The sequence below is a fragment of the Protobothrops mucrosquamatus genome, unplaced genomic scaffold (assembly GCF_001527695.2).
Source record: "Protobothrops mucrosquamatus isolate PMUCROS unplaced genomic scaffold, P.Mucros_1.0 scaffold2814, whole genome shotgun sequence".
In the NCBI taxonomy this organism is placed as follows: Eukaryota; Metazoa; Chordata; class Lepidosauria; order Squamata; family Viperidae; genus Protobothrops; species Protobothrops mucrosquamatus.
Window position 1 is genome coordinate 3,548 of NW_015388848.1, and position 16,319 is coordinate 19,866.

A 16,319-nucleotide genomic window follows, 5' to 3' on the forward strand; every position below is an offset into this window, starting at 1 on the left:
CAGGCATTGCAAAGCACATGTAGCTCAAGGAGGGGGGGGGAAATGACACACCCATTCAAACCAAAGCACTTCTCCTAACTGGAGAGAAGGGTGACAAGTTAAGGCAAGCATATGCCGCTTGTGGTGTCATCCGGCCAGTGAGACATTTAACCTAGCCTGAGGGATGCGTTGACTCTCTTTGTTGCTCCACACTTCCATTAGCTGCACACCATCTTTTCTCAGATTCACGAGGCTGAGCAATGCTTTCAGGTCCAAACCACAGGTAGCTACACCTTCAGGTTATTGGTAGGAACAGCACTTGCCTGTCCTGGTGTGCATGAAAGCATTGATGGCCAGCCAGCAGAGAAGAAAAGAAATGAAAATTTAATATAAGCTGCTTCGGGTTAACTTCAGTGCCAAAGCACAAAAATTATTTTAGAATCCGGTAAGCAGCTTTGATGCCCTGTGCCATTTTTAACTTTCATGCACGTGGTATAAACCCTTGCAGAGGGCTCAACGTTAACCGATAACTCTTGTTCAAAGTAATTGAGGTGGCCACAAATAGTCACATCTATAAGAATGGTCCATCTGGACGCACACTTATTTTGTGGTGGTTGATCCAAAAGCGCTTTCTCCAAAAGGCAACTGGAACTTTCTTTGTTTATCCTTGAAGACTTCCTATCCAAGAAGCTTCTTCAGTTCTTTAAGGAAAAACAAAGAAAGTTCCAGTTGCTTCTTGAAAAAGCACCTTTGGGACAACCATCACCTGGATGACTGAGAATCTCCCGTAGGCATGCAACTGGACTTTTTTGAGGGGGGCTGGGTTCCCCTCCTTTGAAAATGATTTGCTTCTCATCCAGAAGCTGCTTCAGTTCTGTTGTTATTGAACCTTAGCAATAACCGAGCTACAGATAATTTCAAACAGAGTCTTTGGCCTGTTGAAGGAAAAGTCTTCATCATGGCTCAGTCCAAGCCGGGAATAAACATCATGGCGACTGCTTTAGAAAGAAGGTTGCAGTTTATTGAAGAGGAGAGCCAGACAGGAAGATGGCTCTGGAAGAAAAGAGAGAGAGAGCACATGTAGGGAGTGGGTTTTTATACCCTCTGAAGCCTTTTGTTTGGAGTTGTTCCTGTGGCATGAACTTTGACCTGAGTCTGAATTTGCCCTTTGGCATTTGTGGGTTAATCCTATTATGTCCTGTCTTAGAGTTTGGGTGGGGTATGTAGATTTTAGGAGTCTGTCTTCCTAAACTTCTAGCTGGGGGCCTCCAACCTTCCTGAATGGATTATTTACATCTGCATTTCTGCAGAGCTGGTTTCTGCTTGGGGGAGGGAGACTTGGGGCTATTAAGAAAACTAGGCATGCTTTTCTGCCTCTTTAAGATCCTTTGAGGAAATATATTTTTCTGCCCTTTTAATATTTTCTTCTCTGGTGGGGGGCTGACTTCCCACAGGCCTTTACAAAGATGCCAATGGAAACTAGGAGAAATATGCTCCATCTAGATTTTTGCTATTAAATTGGGAGGGGAGAAATGGAGACCTTCTGAATATTGCATCCTTTTCCCACTTGTCTTGCAAGACACGTTGACCCGCACCGTTGCAAAACTGGCTCCAAGTCACCTCTGAAGCCCACATAGTCGTTCCAGCTAGTTTGTGGGCGACTTGTGATTTTTATCAGTTGTGCAATAAATAGCTCTGATCAACAGAATGAAAGCAAAGGGTGCAGGTCTGTGCTAAAGAAGTCATCTGGAGTTTCAACCAACAGAAAGATTAACTTTCATGTCCCAAGGTGAACCCCAATGTTCAGTTCAGCCCTGCTTTGCTTCCAACTCCTGGGAATATCTTTAAAATGTTCATTCTTTCTGGTCCTTCTCAAAGGCTGTTGGGCTAACTTTGTAAGGGCCAAAGGCGAGGCTGATCTGTGATGGAGTTGCCGTCCACATCCCATGGGCCTTTGATGCTTAATTAGATCAGCCAGGAGAGGCGGAAGAGATTGAAAGCAAAGTAATTAAAAACGAGAGTGCTGGAGGGCTTTTCTCTAATACACAATGCAGTTAAACTGCATCGGAAGCCTTGGACAGTTTGACACTCCAGAAACCTGGATGGAGAACTTAAGGAGAGGTGGCATGTTCAGTTTTCAAATTGTCCTAATGGGATGCAGTGGTGTGCTATGTATATGTTTGACTTCTTCTTCATCATGGTGGGATTCTAAGTAAAACAATTCTTTCGGAGGTCCTCTTCTTTCCGTGCGTGAATGGCCAACGCCAAGTCTGGTCCATCTCATCTGAAGCCCAAGGCATTCTTCAACAGATGGGAAGGTGATTCCATGCCACCCATCTGAAGCAGTCAAATGGATGACAGGGGTGACAAGGACATTCCCAGCCGTGGCAGAAAAAGACGGGACAGTTGTAGGCAGAAATTAACATTGGGGTTTCCTGGTTCTCCCTTTTCACATAATTCTCTGTTGGATTGATCCCACCGGTGCGAGTTTCAGCAGGGGGCAGCCTTGCCTGGATTCAGAAGCTCAACAGGATTGAATCTATTTGGGTAGTCCTCAGCTTACAATCATTCTCTTAGCAACCGTTCAAAGTTAAAACAGCACTGGAAAAAAAAGGTGATTTAAGACCGATCCTTGCACTTATGATTATTGCAATTTCCCCGCAGTCACACGTTGTCTGTCTGAAATGCTCGCACCTACCATGGCTATCCTTCTGGGGATGGATAAATAGTTCCATTATGTTAGGCATTTCACCAGGGTTTCAAAGTCCCAAAGATATGCCCTGGGCCAAGAAGTGAAGTGACTTTAGCTCCCATCAATCTCAGCTCCAAAATGATGGTTTACACCAGGGGTAGTCAACCTTGGCTCTTTTAGGACTCGTGGACTTCAACTCCCAGAATTCCTGAGCCAGCCCCTGGTCTAGTCTAATGAAAAGAAGGACTGGGGGACATAATAGGAGTCTTCCATTATTTGAGGGGTTCTGGGAATTGAAGTCCACAAGTCATAAAAGAGCCAAGGTTGACTACCCTTGGTTTACACAATGATCAGGAGAGAGGGAGGGAGGGAGGGAGGGAGGGAGGGAAGAAGGAAGGAAGGAAGGAAAGGAAGGAAGGAAGGAAGGAAGGAAGGAAGGAAGGAAGGAAGGAAGGAAGGAAGGAAGGAAGGAAGGAGAATTAAGACAGGAGAAGAGGGAGGGGGAGGGAGGGAGGGAGGGAGGGACGGAGGAAGGAGGGAAGGAAGGAAGGAAGGTAGGAAATAAATATGGATAAGATGAAACTATTTTCCCCTTAAATTCAGTTTCAAATTCAGTTTAAGGGAAAGAAGTTTGAGCTGCATGGTGCAAGTTTGCTTTCTTAATGTACAGACCGAAGTGTGCCTACCGTGCTTTAGTTTTTCATTTTGTTTTTTTTTATATACATACACGCAACATCTCCATCTCTCTCTCTGTGTGTTTGTTATTCCTTCTAACCACGTGAATCTCTTCAGGAAATTTGCTTAGCATTGATAGAAATTAGATGTCTCTCTGGAGTATTTTTCATTTCCTCTCGGTTATTTATTTACGTCGTTTCAAACAGAAATCTTGCTGGGTCATTGAATAGAAAACACGCAGCCCCCAGCTGTTCAGCCAAGACCGGCAGCCCAGCAGGGCCGGCCACGGATAGGGCAGATGCGGTTTTGTTCTGATTGACTCAAACTCTTTAAACAAGTTTTTAAAACCCTTTCTCACGCCTTGGTAAGTGCCGTCTCCTATTCAGGTCGAAAGAAGCGTCACACTGTAGGCAGATCTTTCTGGAAATATCAAATGTAAGTCCACGACTTACAACAGTTCAAAGCTACAACGGCACTGGAAGAAGTGACTTAGGACTCTTGCAGCATCCCCACGGTCAGGCGATCAAAATTCAGATGCTCGGTTTAACCTTCATGAAATGAGCTTCATAAAATTACTCTACATTCAATAATGATCTAATTCTATCCAGTAACAAATTTGATTTGGTAATACGCCATACATATTTGACATTTTAGGTAAATGTACCTCTGTTCTTAAAGATACGAAGCAAAAAAAAAAAGAAGCTTATTTATTTGACTTATGTGCCTCTGAATGATACAGGAGATTGTACTTCTTTTTGTGATTGTTGTCTTCTGCTACATATTATAAAAATCTATACAAATAAACCAAAACACTTAATATTATTATTTGTTTTTCCAGCTATGCATAGTGCTCAAAAAGGTGGCTGTAAATGTTGGAAATGCGATAGCTACAAATTAAGAGTTAAACTTAAATGCAATAAATTTAAAAAAACTGGAGGTTTTTTATTAAGAGACTGGACAGCCGGTTGTCTGAGATAGTAAAGGGTCTCCTGCTCGAGTAGGGGGCTGGACTAGAAGACCTCCAAGGTCCCTTCCAGCTTCTATTCTATTCTATTCTATTCTATTCTATTCTATTCTATTCTATTCTATTCTCCATTGCATCTATTCTGTTCCATCCCACCCCACCCCACCCCACCCTACTCCACTCCACTCCACTCCACTCCATTCTATTCTATTCTATTCTATTCTATTCTATTCTATTCTATTATATTCTATTCTATTCTGTTCTGTTCTGTTCTGTTCTGTTCTGTTCTGTTCTCTACTCTATTCTACTCTACTCTACTCTACTCTACTCTACTCTACTCTATTCTATTCTATTCTATTCTATTCTATTCTGCATTCTATTCTATTCTATTCTATTCTCTACTCTACTCTACTCTACTCTACTCTACTCTACTCTACTCCACTCCACTCCACTCCACTCCACTCCTCTCCACTCCACTCCACTCCACTCCACTCCACTCTACTCTACTCTACTCTACTCTACTCTACTCTACTCTACTCTATTCTATTCTATTCTCGACTCGACTCATTTTTTGCACTGACAGAGCGCCCCGATCAGGGCTGGGAGAAACTGCTAGCCAAAACTTTGGAGATTTCTTATTTGTCAAAGCTGGCCTAGTTGACATGAAGAGATCAAGACCTTTTCAACTGGGGAGCATGTCCCACTATTTCCACATCACGAATTCACTTGCTACAGCTCACTCTGTTTATTCCCGATGCGACGGTCCTCCGGGGCTCTCTCTCTGAGTGAAAAATACATCCAAACTATAAATTTTAAGAAGCAAACTGACGGCTGCTGTGCTCTCTTGCCACAAAGCATCACTGTCATTTTTCTCCTGTGTTGCTTTCCAGGTCAGCCCCTCAACGTTGTTTGTAAAGCTTTTTTCGGCTTCAGCGGTGAGTCAGGCCCGATGATCTACTGGACCCGAGGAGAGAAATTTATCGAAGAGCTGGAAAATCACATTAAAGAAGGTGAAATCAGGTACAGAACTCCCCACCTTCGTAATTTAGAAAAGCAACTTTTCTTTCCAAAAGTTGGACTGGGCAAGCCTGTTCGTTCTGAATTGCAAATTATTTCCTTGTTTGGAAGCAGATTTGCTTCGACCGTGCTTTGAACAGTTAATTCTGGTGGCTTTTGAAGGGGGAAAAAAAGCCACCTAGGCAGAAAGGCAGAACCTATTTGTGTTCCCAAATTATATTCATTTAACTAACAGAGGAAAATATTTACTTACTCTCCAAAAAAGAAAGTTCAGGGTTGTTGTTGTTGTTTTTTTAAAAAAATCTTTGTTGGTCTCTGTATTTTTGATGAACTCAACACAAGCTTTTTATTTCAGAGTTTAATTATTTGGGGAGAAATCTAGCCTTTTATGATTAATGGGATGAGTCACCTCGCTCTTGCAAACCTCTGTCCTCACTTGAAGTTTTCAGGGACTTGTGTAGCATTTAGACCAAAGTTTGATCGCCTTGCAGTCCAGGGGACTCGCAGGAGTCTTCTCCAGCACCAGAGTTCAAAGGCCTCCATTCTTTGGCGCTCAGCCTTTCTTATGGTCTAACTTTCACAGCCATCCATTGCAATTGGGAAAACCATGGCCTTGACTATACGCACTTTTGTTGGCAGGGTGACATCTCTGCTTTTGAGTATGCTGTCTAGATTTGCCATAGCTTTAGCACTCATCTAATTTGGGCAGTGGGAATGCAAGACGGCTGTTTCCTTTGGGGTGCACCAGCGTTCCACGTCTATAGATACATTACTGGAGCCTGCAGCATCACGTTGAGGAAGGTTGTTAGAACCAGATCCCAGGAGATGACTGAATCTTTGTGGAGGAATCCCATCTATCTTTGGCCTGCTGAAAAATCCACCAATGTTTTTCTGTTTTCTTTCAGGCTCCTGAAAGAGCACCTTGGAGAAAAAATTGTGGAGTTAACCTTAATCTTTGACATTGTGAAAGAAGCAGACCTGGCCAATTACACATGCCACGTCGAAAACAGAAATGGGAAGAAACAGGCAAGCATCATTCTGAGAAAGCGAGGTATGTTTTTTTTCCCTTTTTTCCATTCCCATCTCTGTCAGCGCAGCTATGAGTTCTGAAGAAATGACGGGGGCTATTTTCCCGTCCTGAAAATATGTATTATATGCCTTCCAGAATGGAATGGGCTAAGAAATGGAATTGCTCTTGTATATCAGTGAGATTTAGTTATTCTGCTGGTGTCCTATACCCAGTTTTCAAGAATTTGGAGCTACAGTTTCTGTTGTTGCTGATCATTTGCAATGGTAGTTGAGGGCGCCGTGGGAAATGTTTCAAGCAAGATATGAAAATGGTGCCGAAGATTCCTCTGCAGGCCCATAAAGACACAGGGACAAAAAAATGTGGGCCCTTGTTTGTTTCTATTGAAAGGACAAAGTGGGCACCCGAAGTCTTGCATGTGCCCAAGGCACTCCTTGGTTGATGTCGGACAAGAGGCAGACCCTGGAGGCGGAGTCAAGAGAGGACTAAGCCTAGAATCATTACATGCTCACCTGAGGGCAAGACAAGAAGCAACGGATGGAAATTAATCAAAGAGAGAGGCAACCTAGAACTAAGGAGAAACTTCCTGACAGTGAATGGTTCATCCATTCACACATGCATTTTGAAAAAACTGAGAATTTTATTTTTATTTTTCATTTTAATTGGATGGTGTTGCAGAATGCGATTGATTAATGTTGACTAGCTGGACCAAATAGTTGCTTCTGAAGGCTTACTTGGGACAGGAGCTTCCTCATCCTTCTTTGCTACTCTAGTTGTCAAGTTCAGTCAATTTTGAATGAATTCACACAATATCCTAAGCCATAAAGTAGTTTGTTTTGGCATAATGGATGGGTTGACTTTGCTTGCTGTTTGCCCTCAATCAAGTATTGGAAGCTGGAGGTCAGTTATAAGATGGGCGGCTTTATAAATGTATCAATAAATAAAATAAATTAGAGAGTCTTTTCCAAGCTACTGTTAGACCATGGCTGAGTGCAATATGCAAAGCAGATCAGCAAGAGAAATAAGGGCGGGTGTTTCCCAATGTTTCCAAATTAATCCTTTCTATTAAACTCAAGGGTTGGATATGTTACTTCCCACCATAGATTTTTTTTTCTTAGTATCTTTTACAGGCTTTTGTTACTGTTGTTTTTTTTTCCCCTCCTTCAACCAGCCTGGTCAATTTATAAAAATGATTTTTCTGCCACTTCCATGCTGTCTGAACATGCTTTCTTTCTCGGGGAACACGCTGAGTGCCAAATCACAGTCTCGTTTTTAGGTTTTTAGGTTTTGTTCAATCCATACGAGGAAATTGGTTTAACTGTTGGTAGACAGGAAAGTAAGAAGGAGTGCTTGGAATTAACGACACCTTAGCATGCAAACACATGTCCTGGATTGAGCCCAGGAGTTGCATGAAAAGTAATTTATGAAGGGAAAATTTACACCGGAGAAACTGTGGCAGGGTGCAAAGGGATATTTAACTCTTTCCTTCGTCAACTCTTCGCCGAGCTGATTCTCTTTGGTCCCCTGCACAGTTCCAGACTTAGATGTATAGCAAGCCTCTTAAGGATGCTTCGCCTCTAATGCAGAAAAGAGGGGAGAGAAAGGCAGTGTGGTGAAAAGCAACAAAAGATTAATCAACAGAACCTCTTAGAAGAAGAAGAATTGACATTCGGTTCAAGAATTTTCTGCTCCTGACCAACCAGATCTTGCAGCTTGAAAAGACCGATGACCTGAGGGATCCTTCAACACTTTTGGTGGAGAATTGGGGGTTTGTTTCATGAAGACAAGTGGGTGGGGGAGGAGGCACCACCTCACAAATCCTAAACATTGGGGGCTCAACACAATGTCTGTTGTGTACTGTAAAATATTGGAAGTATTGGTGGCTTACAAATCTTGGTTGCCTACTCCTGCTGTAGAAGCACAGCCAGTTTTCCTAGGCTGTGATTAGAGAGAACAACTGGGCTGGACAAAGAGACACACATTCTGAATCAGTGGTCAATTTGTCAGCAAAGATGGCTGATACACCTCCAAAGTGCAGGAGGTTAAAGTCATACCTGCTGGAAGCACATTCCATATCTTAACCGTGGCTTGTCTGACATCATCCAGGGATTCCAAGAAGTTTTAGATCAGAAAAATAGGCACCAGGTTGAATCTCTTTCTAGCTGAATCTCTTTCTTCTAAACACCCCCTTTGTTGACCTGAAGGTGCACCTTATTCCACGACATTTGGAAGGAAAGAAGCCAGGGAATTCCAGCCATAAATTGCAGGACCCCAAAAGCTTTCAAGAAGGAAAGTTGACCGTGAACCTCAACAGCTGCCTGCCTGTGTAAAGTTCAACGTGATGTTGATGATATATAAACCCATCATGCCATCCAAGTTTGAGAAGTGTTATATTTCCCTTTTTATTCTTGATGGCGCCTGAGTTTTATGCCTTTCACATTGCTTATTTATCATGGCAATAAATATCTGTGCTGGGATGGAGTATAAATTAATGTATCTTTTCGATGTCTCATAGTTTTCTTGTGATTTCTTTAATGGGGACAGGGGATGAATTGGGAAGCAAGGTTAAAAACGCCCTGGTTATGATGCTGGGTCTCAAACAATATGTTAATGAGTGTGTCCCATTGGCATCAGTTACGGTTATCATGAATCATATTGGCAGTTGGGTGCTGGAAGCAAGAAGTCGGCTAAATTGGGGGAATGGGGTTGAGAACATTTTCATAATCCCCTTTTCTGCTCCCCTGGGGAGTTTTGAAAAACATTTCATGACACCATTCCCATTGGTTCCACTCTACTATTGGCAATTTTTCAAAGGGACTCAAAAGAGCGTGAAAATAATTTGGGAGGGGGGTCGAGAGAGACTCCAGAAGACCTGAAGAAGCTTCTTGGATAAGATGGGAAATATTTTGAAAGGGAAAAACCAAGGAAGTCCAGTTGCTCCATGGAAAAAAAGCACCTTTGGGACAACCATGACTTGGATGATTGAGAATCTCCGTAGACCTTCTTTTGAGTCAAGTTTGACTCTTGGTAACTTTGTGGATATATTCATGGACTTCGTGTTGGAACAGTTGGCCACTGTCTTCTTCTGAGGTTTTCTTTTCAGTTTCCCAAGCTTGGAATTCCCTGGTACTCTGACCCAAATCTCAACCATGCCTAATCTTAACTTCTGAGTCCAGAAAAGATCAGCTAGGTCCATTTTCTAACTTATTTCTTGTCTTATTCTAGATCTGATCTCCAGAATTGAACTTGCTGGAGGTTTGGGAGCTATATTTCTCTTATTGGTTATACTTGTAACCATCTATAAGTGCTACAATATAGAGCTGATGCTCTGCTACAAGCAAATGTTTGGAGGCGATGAAACCGTGGATGGTGAGCAGATTTCTAAATAGCTAATACAAATACATCTATAATCAAATGTCCATGATATGGATCAGCCGCTGAAAGCATAATCTGAAATAAGAGAAACTGCGAGCCCCAGTTCTGCCAAGGAGAAAAGAAATGTTGCACCTTTCCCCAATCTCATCATTCACAGCCAGATGTCCCTCACGCAAATTAAGGGAATTGCCATAATTCAAAGAACGTGAAAGAACAAGCCAGATACCAATTGGCTCTTTAATCTTTCTGAAGTCTTTGGTGCTGTCTGAGCTTGGTGGTTTTCTTGCAGATGTTTTGTTGCCCATCTAGGTAACATCAGTGCTACTGAGTGTTGGGTTTTGCTCCCTGTTTAAGTTCAAGACATATCACCTCCAGCAGCCAATATCCAGGGAAGCAAGGATTAACACAAGACAAACTATCAAGCTGAGAACAATAGCCTAATCGTGTAACTACTAAGAAGAAAATCACACCACCAGTAATATTGGTATAGCCAGCTACTGTATATTAACAGGGAGCAAATCCCATACTCCATTCTACACTGCTGGTGTTACCTAGTTGGATAATGAAATGTCTGGAAGGGGTATATTAGGTTAGAGGTTTATAGCTTTAGTCTGGCAAGATTCTGTCCATTCGGCATAAGCAAATAAAGAACTGGACTTGAGTGGATCTCGCTGTGTGGTTCTTTGGGCTTGGGCCTGACATCTTGAGCCACCCAAGCAAAAGAAAAAAAGGGAGGGGGGATTTTAATGCTCTAGTGAACATTTTGCAGATAGAATTCTATTTCATCATTCCTAAATTTTATTTATATCCACCCTTTTTTTAATGGTGCAGTTCAAGAATAATACACATTGGGATTCTTAAGTGATTTGCCCGCCAATTACTAGTGTACCAAACCCCCCCCCCTTTTTTTTTTAGCAAAGTGACTGAATTATATACCTAGACTATGCAGGTGTATCCCTGGTTTTGCCTCCCAGATATTCTATAAATCAGTGTTTAGGAAACACGGCTTCTACCCAGAATTATCAATTACAGTTGTTCGGCCATGAAGCCATTCGGGAAAGCACACGTGCATAAATTGCTTTAATCGTGGGGAGATCCTCTCTTCTCTTCCCAAGATCTGTGGTTTTATTTGCAGACAACAAAGAATATGACGCCTATCTATCGTATACGAAAGTCGATCCTGAGACATTAGATCGTGACAACCGGGAAGAAGAACAATTTGTCCTTGAAATCTTGCCAGATGTTCTGGAGAAGCAATATGGATATAAGCTCTTTATTCCAGACCGGGACCTGATCCCTACTGGGAGTAAGTACTGATCCACTTGAAGTTTGAAACAACTTCCTGATGCTGCTAAGAAAGTGCATCCTTCTTAAGTGTCTCCCATCCTTCCCTCCCACCCATCCCCTATTTATAACAAGGTACTTCACAAAACCAATAAGGAACTGAGAACACTAAACACAGTCCGTTTAAACTCAGAGACCCAGAAGAGCCATTTTGTAAAGAAGGGCATTCAGGAAAAGACAGGGATTGGATTCACACAGCATCCTGAACTCTGTTTGTTTGGGGTTCAGGTGGAACTCTGTAACCATAGGATGTCGATCGTAATTTGAGTCTCCTTTGGCTGTCGGGCCAGTCACCGTCAGCAATGGAATGTAGGAATGACCTTGGGGAAAAGGAGAGAAGAGATGCTGCTTAGGAAACCATCAGAGAAGAGAGGCAGGAACCCTCAATGGCTAAACGGTCACAGGAAGAAACTTAGGAAGGACCAGCCCTAATTGATCAGATGATTAAAAGTGGTGATGGGAAGTTTGTACTTTAAGGATGGTTAAGATCACTGCCAACTCTCCCAGGTGAACCAGACAGGAAGGACAACCAGATGAGCTAGATCTACTTTACTGTAAGTCTACGTTAACAGAATCTTGCAAGTTTTAAAGAACAAATCCCTGATCAGTTAGGGTGGGTCCTTCCTACGTTTCTGCAGGAGATGAGCAAGTTGAGCTGGAAGGCGGGGTTAAATGTGTCATCAGTTTGGAGTCATTGTGCAGTCACAAGAGACCCAAGTCCAGATGCCCTGCCCCTTGAATTCTATTAACCCAGAGGTCCCCAGCCTTTTGGACATCAGAGACCGGTTACATGGAGAGAGGTTTTTCTGCAGACTGAGGGGGCTTGGTTTTGTGTGCTGCCTGCATCGTGCAGATGGGGCTTTGTTTGTTTGTGCGGACCGGTTACTGGCATGCCCTGGCCCAGTACTGGTCCACAGACTGGGGGTTGGGGACCCCTGTGTTAAGCCTTATCTAGCGCCTATTTAGCTTTGACCATTAGTTGACCAGATTCTTGCGTATCGGAGCAATGATAAACCCTTTTCTGTTTTGAACTTAGTATGTGCTCCTGGTTATTTGCACCCGACAGTTTGTTCCTCTCACCATTTAGCCACTGGGGGCTCCTGCCTCTCTTCTCTGATTGTTTCCTGGGCAGCATCTTTTCTCTTCAATTCCCAAGGTCATTCCAACATTGCAATAAATACCCTGTCGCTCAGGCCAACCCACTTCATGGGATTGTTGTCATGGACAAAATAGGAGGCCTTGAGTAGCCCAAATGGGCAGAAGTCTCCTCCTCAAGGCTCCAAATAAGCAGACATAAGAAAGTCACTTTCTATTAAGTCTTGAAAAATACACATAGGATACAATTTTGGCTATATTTTTTGCCTTTTTTTATTTCTTCAAAAATCATATTGTTGGTTCATCTATACTAGGACTCGTCTGCCTGCCTGCAAATACTCAGATGTTCCAACAAATTGATATAAAGAAATGTTGAGAATGTGGATAGTAAAATATCTCTGTTGTAAAGCATGGCCTTTTGGTTATTCCAAAAAATAAATGAAGTTTCGTCTTAGCATCTTAAGGATGCAAGCACATGACTCCAACCATAGCATCACTAGGTTCATGGCTTGCTTAAGCCTGATTTATTAATGGGCTAGATTCACACATTGAACCAACCCCTAGAGCACATTTACAAACCCCTAGTAGGGCAAAAGACTAAGCCAAACCCAACAAGTCACATTCTGGATTTTCCCGACGTGTCAAACACAACACTGCTTGATTGCAAACACACAGGGCCAGATCCGTCTGTTAATATTTTCACTGGGAAGATTGCGCTGTAGTTCCACATGTAGTCATCAACAAATCAAAATGAAAGCAAATAATCAGGTACAACTACACACCACATACAGCTGTTAGGAGCTGTGTGGGGAGGGTGGTTTAATTTCGTGCCCAGCTGCTGTTGCTCCGAGCTTGGTTTCAAAAGAAGAGAGCAGAATCAAAGTCTTTTAAAGTCCATGCAGGAAGAGGGGAGAGAACAAATGGCTTTAGATGAATCAGCTTCCTCACAGGTGCTTCCAAAGTCAGGATTGCGTTTTCTTTCTCTGCCCATCTGCCACTCAGACGTGCCAGCAAAAACCTTCATCATCGTAATTTCAGAGAGTCATTAAGCATCATCAAAATAATGTGCAGTGCTACCTGGCACGTTGGCTTTTATATATATATATATAATATAGCAGCACAGCATAATGCTGTCTCCATTCTTCCTTCCTTTCTTTCTTTCCTGCCTTGCAAAACTGAAATGATTCAGATCTTTTGAACAGATTTGATGCTTTCATGCAGAAGATTAAGGAATGCTTAATCACCCGCTAACAATGATGGCGCAGAATATAAATGGGAACTGGTTTCGTTCAAAGTCGGCTTGGGCTTTGCAACCCTCAGAAGCCCAAGGACCTGGCATGGACAACCGACCTGGAATGCTTCTGAGATGCTCACTCCATTGTTCCACGTTAAAGGCATCTTTGATCGGCTGTAACCTGGAGCAATTAAACAAGATATTTTGCTATGCTTACTAGGCTGTTCTTAGTGGCCCCAGGAGATTGTTGTCACCAGAGGAGAAGAGTGAAGAACTTAGGAACTGCCTAGACCTAGGATGAGAGTATTAGGCTAGTATTTTGCATGGTTTATTGGCAGGGTGATGTTTTGGGCTCACAGACATAAGGCAAAAATTTCACACGGGTAGGCTGTAGAATTGATTATTTTTTGAGATATTCTGGATGGCAGGTTTCTCGGCCGGTTTGGAACCAGGTGATGTGACTCTAGGGAACAAAATGTCTGCACTCCAGTTAGGAGTCTTCTCCATCTGTAACCTCCACCACAGAACTGTGTGTCTTCTCTGTGTGTCTGTGTGTGTCTATGTGTCTGTGCGTTTATCGAAGTTGCAAGTTCTGGTCCATGATTTTCTTTTTTTTTTCTTTTTTTTTGGCCAACCCACACAACCAAAATGTACATGGGATGAGTTCCATCTGGAACAACCCCTACAATATGCTCTTTCTTCTGCAGGCTCTTCTTCCAACTGGTGCCCCTATCTTCCAATGGAAGGAGAGTTGAAAGAAGTAAGTAGAGTAGGACTTTGGCTAGGTTGTCCCATCTGGCGTTCCACAGCGCTCAGCTGTCGAGCAAAATCTGTGCCTCCAAATCATGTTGATGTGTGTCTACAGTGATGTGTGTTCCTGGGAATCACAAGACCATTCAACCAAAACTCTGCAGTCAATAAAATAGCAGAAACCCAGACAGGTCTGCCATTTGCATAATGTATGTGGGGAGAAACACTCATTTGGCAATATGTAAACCCCTAAACTAGGCTTTCCCCAAGTTGGTGGACCTCCAGATACGTTGGACTGCAAATTCCAGCAGTTTCCAATCTGACCGTAACACGGTTCACACAACACGCTGAGCCAAATGACTGTGAATGGCATGTGAGGTTAAGTCAACGTCTTCTAGAGAGGGCGGGGGGAGAGAATAAGTTAATTTTTGCAGGGGACCCATTTGGAAAGGGGAACATTATCAAGGGATGGTAGAGCTGTTCATAGCTGATGTGGAAACATCTGGAGTCCTAACCAGGTCAAGATGGTCCAATCTGCTGTCCATGCAGATGACTTTGTGATGATGCAGAGGCCACGATTAGACCCAGCGTTCCTCCAACTCTTAGGAGCTCCTGTCAAGAAAAATCTATTCCCAAGTTCTCCACTTATAGGCTTGATGGCTCCCGAAATTAGAATCAGCCATTAGAGCTCAAAGGAGCGATCAAGCACAGTGTAAACAAGGGAGCTGGAGTTATCTTGACCATTCAAACTGTTGGCGGCACAGTTTAAGAAGGTTTAATCCATTCCCTTCTCTGCCCCCATTTTGATTGCAAAGTTTTACCTTTCTTTCTTTTTTCTCCTGTGTGTACTTCTCTGTTTTACTCTCCCTCTTATGATTTGCAGCCTATCTAGACGATCTCGCCCGCTGTATAGAACAAAGTCGCCGGCTCCTGATTGTCCTGACGCCGGATTATGTCCTCCGACGAGGGTGGAGTATTTTTGAAATGGAAAACAGACTCCATAACATGCTCCTGAGCGGAGAAATCAAAGTCATCTTCATCGAGTGCCCCCAGCTGAAAGGGAAAGTCAACTACCAAGAGGTGGAATCTTTAAAGCACAGCATCAAACTCTTCTCGGTCGTCCCGTGGAAAGGACCCCAGTGTAACAAACCGAATTCTAAATTCTGGAAACATTTGCTCTACGAGATGCCGGTAAAGAAGAGAGAAGTTCTCTCACGGCGCCAAGTCCTGGATTCTGCCGAACAGGGTCTCTTTGGGGATCTGCAAACAGTGCCTTCCGTCGCGGTGACGGATACTTCTGCCACTTTAGTTTCATCTCAGGCAGATTTGGGAGACTACCAGCTCACCGATGCAGCACAGATGAGACATTACTGTAGAGGTTACGAATACAACATGCAGTCCGCCACCTTGCCACTCACTGCCATAAGCGGCAACCACCACACTTACTGTAATCTGCCGCTGACGCTTCTCAACGGGCAGTTGCCACTGAACAGCAGCGTGAAGGATGTCCACGATTTCCATAGAAACCCTTCTTTACTCCCCTTGTCAACGAGGGAGCTCAGTTTCACCAGCGATATATGGTAGCAAAGATCTAGACTGCTTTAGGCCAGCTTTGCAATGAGCCAGGATTCCTTAAAAACAAAAACAAAAAAACCTTTAAAACCCACGTCATCAGGTGCCAAACTCTTTTTGCCAAGTCACAAAGAAACTCGCTTTTTATACTTGAACCTCTCTTTGTTTACATTTACAAAATTATTGACAAGGGGGAAGCTTACTTTTTTAGCCAGCTTCTAAGTTTCCTGTCTTTTAATGTACAGAGTTATTTGTTCTTTATTAGAGAGAAAGAAAGAAAGAAAGAAAGAAAGAAAGAAAGAAAGAAAGAAAGAAAGAAAGAAAGAAAGAAAGAAAGAAAGAAAGAAAGAAAGAGAAAGAAAGAAAGAAAAGAAAGACAGACAGACAGAAAGAAAGAAAGAGAAAGACAGAAAGACAGACAGACAGAAAGAAAGGAAGAGGAAAGAAAGAAAGAAAGAAAGAAAGGAAGGAAGGAAGGAAGGAAGGAAGGAAGAGGAAAGAAAAAGAAAGAAAGAAAGAGAAAGAAAGAAAGACAGACAGACAGACAGACAGAAAGAAAGAAAGAAAGGAAGAGGAAAAAAGAAAGAAAAAGAAC

The 16,319-nt window shown here is 42.8% G+C and overlaps 1 protein-coding gene across 1 annotated transcript; it reads left to right on the top strand.

Moving 5' to 3' along the window:
* Positions 1 to 974: 974 nt before the first annotated feature.
* Positions 975 to 15,757, top strand: IL1RAPL2 (interleukin 1 receptor accessory protein like 2; the record flags this gene model as incomplete). The annotated part of the gene is given in 6 exon segments (XM_015825805.1): positions 975 to 1,025; positions 5,206 to 5,330; positions 6,233 to 6,378; positions 9,580 to 9,723; positions 10,865 to 11,035; positions 15,036 to 15,757. Coding segments are annotated over 6 exon segments (1,338 nt in total), but the record flags the coding sequence as incomplete, so codon positions are not given.
* Between the last annotated feature and the right edge of the window lie 562 nt (positions 15,758 to 16,319).